We start from the raw sequence: 13,988 nt of genomic DNA on the forward strand, positions 1-13,988 counted from the left end.
GTAAATTAAGGAAAGATATTAGATTTTAATTGAAAAAAAAATGACATGGGTGAACAACTTACATTAATTTAACATAACCAAAAGAATAAACTACATGGAGGAACAAGATAAAATGGAGTGTGTCAGAGAAAACAACAACGGCAAAGTTTCCTTTTCACTCATATACACACAATTACAAAAACACACACACACACACACACACACACACAACTGAGAACACTGAAAGGCCAAAAGACCTAAAAAAGATTAGATTTAACATTTCTGAATGGCACATCCACAGTCTCTATGTCGTGACTGTTCAGCTGTTAGCGGGTTAGTAGCTGAGCCTAAGCTTGTACGGGAGCAACATAAATGTAAAGAAACTCAGGAAAGACTAAACATTTTTTCAGACATGACAAATGCAATGAAACTGCCACAATCACATCCTTAAAAATTTCATCATGTTTAGTCCCAGTCATGCAGCAGCACATTCCTTCAGGGATTAGAGTTCTACGTTGAAGGCCTTCTCGTGATAAGCTGCTGACATGGCAAAATATTTTACATCATATTTCAGTGGCAAAAGCAACTTGTGTGCTCAAATGGAGAAATATTTTGGTGTGATCCACCTTTGTGAACAAAAGGCGTCAGCTGTGCTAAGATGAATCTAAAACAACTATGGACTGGCTTATCAGCTTGGCTTTTACTTTCGCAGGCAGGAGGAAGAGGCAGGATTTAAATAAAGAAAAAGGCTCTCAGATTTTTAACTGCTTATGAACAACATATAAACAAACCATTGAGCATAGCTATAAAATATAACTCCTGTCACTGAACATGACTTGGTTGTGTCTTATTTTCTCCAAAGTTTCCACAGTCAGCGTCTACTGATGAGGTTCATGGAGTAGCAGCACCACTTGCTGGTTACATCAGAAAACAACAACAACAACAGCCCTCAAACCATCCAGTGTTCTGCAGAAACCTGACTTTCCTGTTTTTAATATAGTATAATGAGATGTGACATCTTCTCCCACCATGTCTCTGGGAATGGAACAAAAAAAGTAACAAATAACAAATAAAATCAGGAAAACAGAGACAAATCTCCAGAGTACACTACAAGGAAAAAGACAATGACAATATGATGGCTGAGTAAATCTTTTGTAGAATAACTATTAGTCAGTTTCTTTCTTCATCTGTTAATTCAACGTTTGACCACTTGAAATGCACTTTGTGAAATGTTCAAAATGATACTTTTGTGTATACTTATGTTACCAACCAATGGTCGACCAAGTAATGAGTGCACCAGGAAAAAGTGTGCTGCATTTCTCATTTGTCAAAGGAAGTGTGGGGGGTAATCAGTGTCCAGCATGTACATAACACACACCAGGATCAGGTGATGTCAAACACTCACATAAATGTTGTATGGAGCGGAAATGTGCTTTTAGCTCTAGCAGGACCAGATTGGCTGGTTTGCTCCATATTCCCTTTATCATTTAAAAAACAATCAAAAACACATAAATACATGCAGAGACACTGAGGACAGAAATGCCACCATTTTAACAACAGTGACCCAGACATCATCACTGACACAAATCAGGGCTAGCTCCTCTCCTGTCACCACTTCCTGTCTGCCTCCATCACGGAAGAAAGGAGGCTGCACTGCTCCAGCTATGAGCTGACATTACCCTTGAGCGCCCTCAAACAATTCCCAAAGTTGTCCAAATGTAACCACTCGGGGGGGGGCTGAGACTCAGAGCTGATGTTTAAAGACACAAGCAGCATTTTTTTCTTTAGGGCTCTGGTTTCGCACAAACATCCCTCTTTCTCATTTTATTTTAAAACTGAAAGCTTGCAGTTTCCCATTTCCAAGGAGCGTTAAACTCTATCAGTGCCAAGTTAAGGATCCTCAGGAAAAGAAGGGAAAACAAGCTTTAACGCTAGCTTGAAGACGTAGGTCAGGACTGATGGTGCCACACGCACGACACCTGGAAAGCTAAAACCATCTCATCCTGCATCTGCTCATTAGGTTTAAAGCCAAGGGTTATGTAGTGATGCGTGGAGGACTGAAATGATTCTCATTAAATAAGGCCACCTCTACGACAACGACAATACACATACAGTACGTGTGAAAAAGGATGGTGGTTCAACAAAGGTTGTTTTGTTTGCTTGTTTTTTTTAAAAAGTACAAACAGAGTGCAATTTCTCTCAGAAGGCACAGTCTGGCATCAATTGGCATGTTCCAGCTCAGTTCAGTTCAGCTGAGATTTGGCCTCTTGGGACCCGGTGTGTGTTACCAGGCCAGCATGGACCAGTCACAGACCAGTTCGATACAGTTTATTTCTGTTGCTGCTGTTGTTGCTGCTGCCTGAGACTCTCCAGCAGGACCCGCTTGTGGGCAGGGTCGAGCACTCCCGCCTCCTCCAAGTCTTCCTCGGTGATGTCACTGGAATAACGATACAAGATGTGAAAAACATCTCTGGACCTCAGTTTCACGCTACATCACCACCTCCACAGTCAGTTATTATTTTCACCTGCTAGTGCGTGAACATGTCGACATGTCTCAGTTTGCGAGCGTACGTACCTGAGGAACTCCAGGTCGTCCCAGCCGTTGTGAAGAAGTCCCTGCTCATACCTCTCCAGTCCCAGTCTCTGCAGCCACTCGCCCACCGAAGACTCCCCAACAGACAGAGACGAACTACTGCTGCCCCAGAGGGCCTACACAGAAGGAATGATACACAGGATGAACAAAAAGAAAAAAGAAAAAAGATAAGAGCAAAAGACCCAAAATGCTAGCGTGGCATGTGCTCTATTTTTCTTGACTCCAAGAAGGAAGCACGAAAAATTTTAAAATATAAAGAAAAAAAGAGATACAGATCCTAAAAAATACCCTTGAATGAGCCACTGAACTGAATTTAACCGAACTGCTCACCTCCTCAGGCATGTCCTCTGCGATACTCTCTGTGATGGGATTTCTGGGTGGGAAGGTGCGGCAAGCATCCAGACCTAAACCCATTGGCTGACCTCTGAGAGGCGGCGGAGCGGACGGAGCACGTGGAGGCTGCCCAGGATACTCACTTTCACTCAACGTCTTCGCCATCTGGAGCACAGAACACGATTGGTCGTCCAGTGCCCCTGGTCCAACTGCTCCTCCAGCTCGTCTAAAGCCCTCTCCGAGGGGAGGTGGGCCAGGGGGATTGGTTGCTGGGATCCTGACCTCAGCTAAGTCTGGGTAAAGAGGGCGAGATTTGGGGAAGGTAGCCTCTGCTACCATCTCCAAGGCTCCCTTTGGAAGAGGAGGAGGGGGGAAGTCAGGAGGGGGTCGGTTCAGGGTGCTTCCAACGGCTGTTCCGACACCACCCCCCTGCACTCCCTGTGTTCCCGTTACACAGGGGCCTCCATCGTCCTCTGAGGAGCCCTCCTCACTAATAGCACGGACCGGGTGCCCCGTCATGGTTCTGCGTGGGTGAGAGTGCCCTGAGCCCCCATAGGGGGGTTTGGTTCGAACGCTGGCTGAGGGAGGAGGCGCTTTAGCAACCTGCGGGTTTGCGGAGGTAGGAGATGGGAGAAGTTCAGGCGAGAGAGCAGCTGCTGATTGATTGGGAACACCCTCCAGGATGTAGTAGGCAGGATTATTGTAGCTGTTCTTGCTGATGGATGGATCACTGTCTGTTGCATCCTGTTTGGGCCTTCCCAATACACACAAAAAACAAACAAATGATTGGTTTCACATTTTATTGTGCAAAAAAAGCTCTGTTGATCTTTCCGCATTAGAAATGTGTCTCCCTGGTTGTCGTGTTTGCCTGATTAACTTGAAGATTATCTGTATGCGTGGCCAGTGTGTGTGTGTGTGCGTGCCTGTACCTTGCAGCTGTTTCCTCTTTGCTGCTCCTTTCTCCCTCCTCGCTGACCTTTCCCAGTTCTCCAAGCTGTTTACGGATCACAGATGGCCTGCGTTGAGAACAGAGTAGAACAAGTCAGCAAGTTGGACAAAGTAGACAATTCAGAAAGGTGTCTCTGTGTAAAGTGCAGGCTAGTTGATTCTGTAAAGGTAAAAGAAGAGTATGTGCACACAATGTTAGACACCTCAAACCGTCAAAATTTAAACCCTGTGAAAGATTTTAACAAAGTTCAAGCCTTAGTGTGTGTGTGTGAAGAGAGAGAAAGAGTGAAGATCTTAATAAGAGTGTACTTACTTGACATATTCATGTCCCACTCTGGATACCATAGTGGATTTCCCTTTAGGTCCGCCGGTGTCATCCTTGTCCACACTGATCCACTCTGAAATACAATAATAAAAATCTGCTTCATCTGGACAACTCAACATCTGCAAATTCTTAAACCTTCAAGTCCTTCAGTTGTCTCAAACTGCTTAATTAACACCAGACTATCATCACATGGTTACCGTAGAGTCTCTCCCTGGTTCCCATCCTTTCAGAGGGGACTCTGACCCTCATGGACCCCCTGATATTTCCTGTTTCCTCGCCGCGGTGCGACAGGTAAGTGTGGAACTGCTGTGCTGTGCTGCCAATCATAGACTTCAGAGCTAGCACACACTCTCCTAGCAGGTGAAAAACACAATTGGTTGTTTGTCACACTAAAAGAAACAAGATCAGTTTTTCAACAAAATTGCATGGCCACATCCCAAACATAAAGACTTTCTTTGTACCATAGGACTCGTATCCATCCAATGATTTCACTGTCAGCAGCAGATGTTGGTCCTGCAGGTACTCTATCTCAGAGAGGAGGGGTTTGAGCGTTGTTAGCTGCTTGTTAGACCAGCCCACACGGAGGAAGTTGACGTTGTCGCTGCTCTGACTGTCGTTCTCATAACTCTTCTTAAACTCTAGGGATGAGAGACAGAGAGAGAAATGCAGGGCACAGGGGATGGGATAGAGGGCAAAGGGAATGAGGTGGGAAGGAGAGGTGGGAGACATTTCTATTGCATTTCATTCAAAAGTATATGGATAGGAGGTAGGGATGCAGCACAGGTTAACGAATCTAGCTTAAAGGTATACTGACTGCCTGATATAGCGAGGGAGGGGGAAGGGAGCGAAAAGAAGAAACAGATACAATTTTATTACATCCACCCTGACTGTGCAGTAACTCTGAGAGGACTTTGGCGGATGTTCACCTCACCTTCCAGACAAGTGGAGTAGAATTCGATGAAGAACTTGGTTCGGCTTGCTGTCTTCACTATGGCCTCTATGCTCTCAAACTCAATGTAGGCCTGCTCTGAAGACTTTGGCAAACCTACACAGAAGCAGGTGGACAGGAGAGATTGGGGGTGGTGGAGAAAAAGATGGGTGGAAAGAGAGAGGGAGAGAGGAGGAGAGAGAGAGAGAATGATCTATGTAGGTGGAGCAGAACAGCGCATACAAAGGTCAGAAACAGAATTAGCAATTTCAATGTAAATGTGACATTTTGCAGTGTGAATGAACACAGAAAATAAGTAACAGGCTGCTGTATTGCCCCCCTTCGCTTCAGCTCAACTCATTGCCTATTTCTAGTCTCTGTGGAGCTGGGGGTCACCGGCCACAGGGGTATATCACAAAGTGTTCAGATTTGAGCTGGAAAACGAACAAATACATCATTAAGGTCTTAAAATGTGCACAGAAGTTTCTTTATTCTGGCCATTATGACCAAATTATGTAGTCTACCCACAGACCCAGAAGGACCAAGAACTGCAGGAAGATTGACAGGAAGACAAAATAAACAAAGGGAACAAAGAAAAGAATTTTCTGAAGCATTTAATTTAATCCCTTTGTACCTTTCTTGGAAACAAACTGGGAGGTCACCCCCACCTCGAACGTAGCAAACACAGGGGAATGATCGCTGGTCACTATATCATCTGTACATCCTGAAGAAGAAAATAAAAACAAGTCTCAGTTAATCAAATAAACTGCAGAACAGGCTAAAGAGGACCTCTGTCACTGTCAATTCTGTGTTGTCCGAATGTTCTCACCGTAGGAGTTGCAGACAATATGTGTTTCTGGGTATGACTTCCACAGGATCCTGTCACACCAGGAGGGAACATTAGTCCTCATCTGGGATCAGACAGAAAAGCAAAAGATAAAGTAGAATTATCAGGACGACAAGCAAAATGAGGGCATAAAGTAGGTGAGGTGAGGTATGAGCTAAAAGACACATACCCCCGTGGCCTTCTGTTTCTGCCAGACATATGTGTCCCTTGAGCCACGTTCGTAGCGGTAGGTGGGTGGGAAAGAGATCTCTTCTTCCGCTGCAAACGAACAGACACACATTCATTTTTGAGAACTTGGAGCAGGTACGTATAAAAGGTGCAAAGCGTGGCATTTCACTATAGCAAGTTCTACTCTAGTTGAAACGTCTGAAACAACACCTGGTCAGACTTAGATGTTTATATGAGCAGAGCTAACTGATTGGTTGTGCTAAAACATGTGTCAAGGCTGACTTTCAACTGGCCGAATTTCAAGTAAATCACATCTGATCACCTGCCATGAGTGTATCAGAAAACTAGCATGTGCAACTTCACTTATCTTTCTTTAGTGAAGAAAACACACACAGATACACACACATGCGCACACACACACACACACAGAGGGACAAGTTTGGACAAGTAGCCACATCCTGTGCAAATGGTATTTATGAGGACACAAGCACAAACAATACAAGTAATAAGAGACAGGGGCCATCATTTATATTCTGTTGTAGTTCATGATAACATATTCTAAAAGGCTCTATGGGGCTTTAAATCATTCCATAAATATTTCCTATTGCCGATACTTGTACTTAAGTACTACTGCACTACTATGCCTTGTAACTGCGGCACGTTTAAGTAATCTTCTGTTAATGTTGGCTTTTAACGGGCATACTAACCGAAGCGTAAAAATACTTTGTTCTTCTCCCTCTCTAAGTTCAGCTGGTCCACCTTCAGCAGAGGGTCAAACTCCTTCCTGTTAATGTAGTTTAAAATTTCCTGCACACAGACATAAAAGAGAAAGGACCACAAAATTAGGTGTAATCCAAATCTGCTGCATCTCATCAATCTGTGCGTGTATTCTGCTTCACCTGTATATCCATATCCAGCCTGTAGTTGAGGTCTCCCAGCCAGAAGAGGTGCGTGAAGCGCAGTGAGATATCAAAAGAGCTCAGCTGTTTGTCTCCGAGGGACAGCAGGCGTAGGATGTCTAGGTAGTTCTGGTTCCTCCTGCAGGAGACAGAGGTCACATGTGTCACAGGCAATAAAGTTAAAGACTAACCTGTGTGTGTGTGTGTGTGTGTGTGTGTGTGTGTGTGTGTTTGTGTGCTTTCTGATACACTGTAAAAGTATAGCATCAAAAATGTAAGTCTGTCCCCACAAAGTAAAACTGTCATGTGACACCGTGAAATGAAATAACCATTCCCATTGTGTGTGTGCAGGACTGTGGCAGGTACCTGGCAATCTTCTCATTCCCTGACGTCAAGTGACAATTCACAAAACCGAAAGATGTGCCGTTGAACATGAAGGACACACCCACAGCTCCTTTGTTACCTTTGAAAGCATCAAAACAAACATACAAATTGAATATGACAGTCATAGGCAGTAACTGAGCGATGATGAGCACATGAACACAGAAACATTTTGATCCTGTTGTGATACTCCCACTAAAATCTCAAAGATGCACTGGTACCATAATCTTTTGTTGAGGAAAAAGAAAAATCTAGTTTTATTCTCTTATTTATAAAGTGAGATTATGAAACATCAGGATTACTTTTGACATCAAGATTGGTTTCTGATCACACAGAAGTGTGACCACAAAAGCTGCAGTAATCGAATCATAATAACTCCTTTCATTGCTACTTTGTTAATACAAAGTGTTTGGTTGTTCACATCCTATAAGGACAAAAGTACCCTGACACACCTTTCTATGTGGCTGTTGGGGTTGGGCTGGGCCCCTTACTTCCACTGAAGGGAAACCTTAATGCTTCAGCATACCAAGACATTCTGGACAATGCTATGCTTCCAACTTTGTGGCAACAGTTTGGGGAAGGCCCTTTTCTATTCCAGCATTCCAGCACCAGTGCACAAAGTAAAGTCCATACAGACATGGTTGGATGAGTTTGGTGTGGAAGAACTTGACTGTCCCACACATCCAACATCAGTGCCTGACCTCACAAATGCTCTACTGCATGAACGGGCAGAAATTCCCACAGAAACACTCCAAAATCTTGTGGAAAATCTTCCAAGGAGAGTGGAAGCTGTTACAGCTACAAAAATACAATGTCATTACAATCCCTATTGGTGCAATGGTCAGTATCCCATTACTTTTGTCTATATAGTGTATTTTCCTCTAAATTTTGACCAGGAAGTAAAGCCTGTGGAGGAAGAAGAAAGAATGAATACTGAGTAGTGTCATTACCCAATGTGTTGGCGATGCCCGTCTTCACACTGGACATCACCACATGGCTGATCCGGTTCTCATGTTCAGGTTTAACCAACACAGCAATTTTTATGTTCCACAGAGTTTGCACTGCAATCTACAACCAATAACAACAGAGGACAACGAGGAACCCACGGTCAAAACTTCTGCACTCACATTGTACGAAAATATTAGCCTCATTTTCAGTCTCTTCTCAATAAAATTCTCAATTTCTCAATCATCTCATTCTCCTCCTTTTTTCCTTCCCTACCTTGACTGGAATGGATAGCAGGACTAATAGAATTAAATAACCCGTGATATTTAGCAAAATGACCAACATTTACAGTAAAATCTTCATTTATGGCTGCCCTCCTCACCGGTTTATAATCCAATTCGGTCTGTTCTTTCAACAGAGTGCGTAGTGACTCCACCCACTCCCGATCACACATAGAGTTTTCTTGGCTTCCAAACACATAAAGGTCATGAGGGATGGTGACCGTCATCTCGTCCAGAGTTTTCCCGAGGCCGCGACACAACACCCACGAGGCCACAGACTTAGGCGAAGGCACTGAGCCTACAGGCAAAGACCAAAATGGTACATTCTCATCCAAAGTACCAAAGCTATACACTGGAAATATTGCATTTGTGTTCATTTTTAACGTCATGTGAAACCATACAACCATCAGGATGAGTTGCAATTAACGGTGGTTATGTTGAAATGAAAAACAAATCAAAAGACACTAAAACAATGCATTTGTGTGTGTCTAACCCATATTCCAGGTGCCTATGAAGATGGAGATCATGTCGGGCTCATCTTGGTTGGAATGTTTGTTCTTCATCAGTTGCAGCAGTTGGCAAAATGCCTCCCGCTTCTGAAAAACACACACACACACACACACACATCAGTGAAGCTGCCACAAAATGGCACCTTGCTTTTTAGAAGCTGACTAACAATCAATGTGCATCTGTGCTTTCATTAAACCTTCAATGTATTCCATCACATTTTCTCAATTAAAAGGGAAACAGCAATGCAGAACTCAGGATCACTTTACAAGAGGAGTCTCAGCGGAAACTGAATTCATTGAGGAAATCCTAACCCTGTTAGTGTCTGATTCTGAATATACAAAGTGAAAATGTGAGAGTAATTCATTGTCAGTTTCAATATGAATGTCTAAACTATTACTATAACTATTATATATTCAATGAAAGCACAGATGCACATTGATATATATATAATTTCAAAAGGGTGTTTGTTGGTGTGCTTTCTTTCATCAAAAATATGTTTGAAGCAGAGTGTTTGAGGCACAGTGTGAGTGTGTATGAGCGAGTGTGTGTGCAGACCTTGGCACTAGCAAAGATGAAGTCTTTCCTCTGGCTCTTGTCCTTCTCCTTCTCAAAAACAATGCCCAGTTTATTCTGCACCCGCTGAGACTTGATCAGCTGACGGACTGAGACAGACAAACAGAAGACAGGGCACAGAAGGTCAGTGATAGGAAGACAGAGACAGAGAGAGGGGGGGGAGAGAGAGAGAGAGAGAGAGAGAGAGAGAGAGAGAGAGAGAGAGAGAGAGAGAGAGAGAAAGGCAGGGAAGGAAAGCAAGTTTAAGGAAAAGATTGAGATAAGAAGATAAGATTGAGAGAAGAACATGAAAGTTAAGGAAGGGGAACAATGAAAAGGCATGAAAACAATAAATAAGAGACATAATCATAGATAAAAAAAAGTTGTTGTAGTTGGCATTAAGTCCACAGAAAAGTGTTTATGTTTTTACCTCAACTTTCTCTCAAAAAGATATCACAAATAATACTGTGTTTTTACAGGCTTGGAACCATAAATACGTATAATCGCTTCCTCTGGGGTCCAGAGATGAGGCAGGTCACCTCACTCAAACACAGATCCCCTCCAAAAGCATAAAAAAATGAATACGCTTTCATAATATGAAACTGTGAGGTAAAAGAGTACAGATCAGATCAGACAAAAAAGGTATATATTTAATGAACGTGGCTATTGTTTACATCACCGTCTGGGTGGCTAACTGTTTTTGCTAAACAGATTTCTGCTTGATAAATTTCTGATAACTAATGTTTCAAAAAATGACATGTTGATTGTGTGTGAAGTGTTTGTCTAATTCTCACTTTTGTCATGAGTGAAGGTGGTCCAGTCCTCTTGGCTGTCCTTCACCTTCTTCATCACCACCAGTCGTCCTCCCTCCACATCCACAGACAGAGTGTACTTCTGACTTTTTCCTATCTTTGTCAGCTCTGCCAGGTAAACATCCAGCTTTACCTGAAGTGTGGTAGAGAAATTTAAAAAATCCTATCAAATTATCACACCACCAGGGGTCTCCAAAGTGAAAGTAGTGGATTCATGGTCACTCTGTCAATCTGTTGTCATATACAAAAACACACTGCTTGTATGTCATTACCAGAGTGTTAAATCGAAGTCAGCTATATGGAGCCACTTCACAAATTTCACAAACAAACAGCATTCTTCAGAAATATCTTAACAATTCTGTGACAAAGTGGGCATTTTGTGTTCTAATCCATGGGGCTCATAGTACTCACAATGTCTCAGACAAAAATTGTGAACCAGGAGGCTACATAAATCCTCAACATGATCTGCTTGTGATTCAACAGCAGGATCAGGTGCTGTAATGGAAATTCTCAGAAGCGGCAGGTTCTTTATGATAATCTTTGTACTATGTACTATGAAACACCACACTTCATTAAGTCAGCAAACAAGCAGATTATGGGAGCCTAACTCACTCTCTGTCTGTGTCATGTCCATGTGTCAGCAAGAACAGATTGCAAGCGGGACAATGTCTCACTATGAAAGATAAAGTGAACTCCATTAAAAACCTTCATGCCTTTTGTCCACTGATTATTTACTCATCTCTTGAGAGTGCTGTGGGTCTGTTTGCAAACACATGGATTAAATCAACAGAAAGACAAAAGTTGACTCTGTGTGTGTTTCATTCAACAGAAAATTGCCATCACAGTAGCAAAACACTTCTGTTCATGTTCATGTGCAGCAGGAAGCTTATGAAAGGAGGTCACAACAGAGGATATTGCTGATATTTATTGTAATCCCTCAACTCTGGTTTTCTTTTTCTTTACCGCCTCTTTCACCTTTATATTATTCAGATTTTTCCTTTTTTTCTCTTTCACTCATCAAAATAGCTTCCTTCCTAATTCTAGTTGTATTGCTGGCACACTTTCAGAACAAACCTAGACTTATCTTATGACTTATACACAAAATCTCATACTCAAAAACACACACACTTATGCACTTACTGTGTGTGGAAATATGATACCAAGAGTGACATACACCATATACTATGACACACTCACCGATGATGTCACAGGAAGTGCATTGCAAACATTCCTTTGGTATGAATAAATATATAAATTCACAGCCTTTTTTAAAAATGTAATTTAGGTTCAGTCTGTCCTCTGTGAAATAAAAGAGTAATCCCTGATAGTAGCATTTAATAAATCAAATCACTTTCTGCAACAGATCTCAGGTTCGCCTTCAGATTAAAATCACCACAATTAAAGTTATCTCTTCCGGCGTTCCTGTTGTAAAACAGGAATTCTGACAGATTAACTAAGCTAATAGCAGAGCAACATTTGAATGTCCCACGTGAGTAATTTGGCTTTGAGACCATCAAGTTTCTCAATAAGTACAGGTTCACTTTGATAATTGCCAAATTGCAGTCATTTGTTCCCTGATGAAATAAAGGGTTGAAAAAAACAACTTTCAGTTTTTATTTAATGCACTTCCTTGAATAGTCACAAGCTAGCCACCTCATCACTAACTCTTTTACACTGACATGACCCTACAAGAGAGACATCCATGAATAAAATGTGTGCCTATGTTTGTGAGTTTGTGGGTGGGGCGTGTGAGTGGATGCACATGCATACCTCGAAGGCCTGCACGGGGATGGCTTTGCTGTGACGCATGGAGAGAGGAGGAGGAGGGGAGCATGGAGAGGCTAAACTCATGTCCTGGAGAGCTTTCAGAGCCTGAGGGCACAAAGAAAGGAGAGAGAGAGTTTAAAGAATTTCACTTTATTTAAGAATTTAAAAGAAAAAACAAGAGCAAAATGAAAGAGTACACAAGAAAAAAGAAAAAAGAGACACACAGACACAAGCAGATAAAATTGTTTCCATGTTCAGTGCTGCTGTCAATAAGGAAATGGTTCCCCATTTCCTGAATGTGGTCCAACAAGAGCAGCGAAGGTGGAGCCAGTGACATCATATGAGTCAAGACAGCTTAACTGCATTCAGGCATTTCCTTCCCAGGCAAAAAATAAAGTTCAAGTAGAAATGGTGCGACCTGTTAACATAGGAGAGTTGGACGAACTGTACTAGTAAATTAGGGACAAAAGCAAAAAGTCCAATTGGTGCAGTTTACTGTACAAGAAAAATAAAGTTAAGCCTGGCACAAAAAATATTCTCCCCAGTTATGATATACATGTCACATGTTCCATTCAGCTCTCTTAACATTTCACCTTTTGCAAATACTTTTTTGGTTTGCATCAACAGCTGGACAAGTGCTTTCTCTGTCCAAAAATGTCACAAAACCTCTCTCACTTTGTTATACACAATCACATCACTCACACACACACACACACACACACACACACATTCACACACTAAACCAAGCACCTCCAAGCAGCAGCTGTGTCTGTGACTGAGAGGGAGCAGGGGTGATCATGTGTGAGAGTGCATGCCCCCATATGACTGAATACACTTCACATGAATACCTTCTTCTCTATTGAGGACAACAGGTCTTTGAGAATTGCCAACTTGGTCACAAGGTTCTCCAACTCCTGGTCTCCACCCTGATTTACCGACTGAAGGAGGAAAAAAAACAAAACAATCAGAACCTATGTAAGCTGGACAGTTTGAAAAGATGAACAGGACGGACAAGCAAGTGAGACACCTTACAGCTACAATAACAAGAGAAATACAATTTAGTAAATTCCCCACTGGAAAGATGCATTTAATTAAGACTTTCAACTAATGAAAATGGCGCAGCATGTAAAATTGCACAAAAAACACAGATTGTTCTTCAGGTTTCATAGCTGGTCTACTGATGCGTCCATAAATCAGTTTTTATTTAAACTTGACTGCTGAAGTGACTGTAGAATTGAGGCCACCAGTTAAAAAGGAAGAAAGTTTTAACTGGATGGTTTTGGCCCTATAAGCAAACACGAAAAACACACATACACAGCGGCTAATCTACATCACAATCTACAAGAGACAGTCTGCCTGACTCATAAATATGTGATGTGAAAATAAACAAGTGTGTAAGATAGATAACAACACTCAACTACTGGAAGAACAATACACATGTGCATACAGCCTACTACACAGGCAGACAAAAACCACCACAAACAGCCCGACATCCACTGCCAAACACAGGAGGCAGGACGATGGTAAGCCAGGCTGGTCTCTTCTGTTCTAACTATGCAGAGATGCGTACAAAGAGGAAAAGATTCATACCTGCTGGATCATCTTGGAGACCATGAAAGCACTCTGCTGATCAAAGACTTTAGACAGGATCTCCAGACCAGACAGAACCTTATCCACCTCCCTATTTGAGAAAACAAAGATCCATGACTTCTCTGTCACA

The 13,988-nt window shown here is 42.3% G+C and overlaps 1 protein-coding gene across 2 annotated transcripts in view; it reads right to left on the reverse strand.

The window, feature by feature from the left end:
- inppl1a (inositol polyphosphate phosphatase-like 1a) overlaps window positions 1-13,988 on the reverse strand; it is a 22,703-nt gene continuing 8,715 nt past the window's right edge. For both annotated transcript variants that reach the window (XM_046388769.1, XM_046388770.1), the window contains 22 exons: window positions 13,859-13,949; window positions 13,117-13,206; window positions 12,272-12,373; window positions 10,484-10,634; window positions 9,693-9,799; window positions 9,121-9,223; window positions 8,729-8,925; window positions 8,352-8,469; window positions 7,387-7,483; window positions 7,021-7,159; window positions 6,829-6,928; window positions 6,123-6,211; window positions 5,936-6,017; window positions 5,741-5,830; window positions 5,110-5,223; window positions 4,640-4,816; window positions 4,376-4,531; window positions 4,167-4,251; window positions 3,835-3,921; window positions 2,903-3,659; window positions 2,555-2,688; window positions 1-2,416 (listed from right to left, as the gene is read on the reverse strand). In XM_046388769.1, coding sequence (XP_046244725.1) covers window positions 2,308-2,416; window positions 2,555-2,688; window positions 2,903-3,659; window positions 3,835-3,921; window positions 4,167-4,251; window positions 4,376-4,531; window positions 4,640-4,816; window positions 5,110-5,223; window positions 5,741-5,830; window positions 5,936-6,017; window positions 6,123-6,211; window positions 6,829-6,928; window positions 7,021-7,159; window positions 7,387-7,483; window positions 8,352-8,469; window positions 8,729-8,925; window positions 9,121-9,223; window positions 9,693-9,799; window positions 10,484-10,634; window positions 12,272-12,373; window positions 13,117-13,206; window positions 13,859-13,949 — 3,175 coding nt within the window. In that variant the 3' untranslated portion in view covers window positions 1-2,307. The remainder of the gene's footprint in view (window positions 2,417-2,554; window positions 2,689-2,902; window positions 3,660-3,834; window positions 3,922-4,166; window positions 4,252-4,375; window positions 4,532-4,639; window positions 4,817-5,109; window positions 5,224-5,740; window positions 5,831-5,935; window positions 6,018-6,122; window positions 6,212-6,828; window positions 6,929-7,020; window positions 7,160-7,386; window positions 7,484-8,351; window positions 8,470-8,728; window positions 8,926-9,120; window positions 9,224-9,692; window positions 9,800-10,483; window positions 10,635-12,271; window positions 12,374-13,116; window positions 13,207-13,858; window positions 13,950-13,988) is intronic.

This window comes from Scatophagus argus, chromosome 5 (genome assembly GCF_020382885.2).
Source record: "Scatophagus argus isolate fScaArg1 chromosome 5, fScaArg1.pri, whole genome shotgun sequence".
NCBI classification, from domain to species: domain Eukaryota; kingdom Metazoa; phylum Chordata; class Actinopteri; family Scatophagidae; genus Scatophagus; species Scatophagus argus.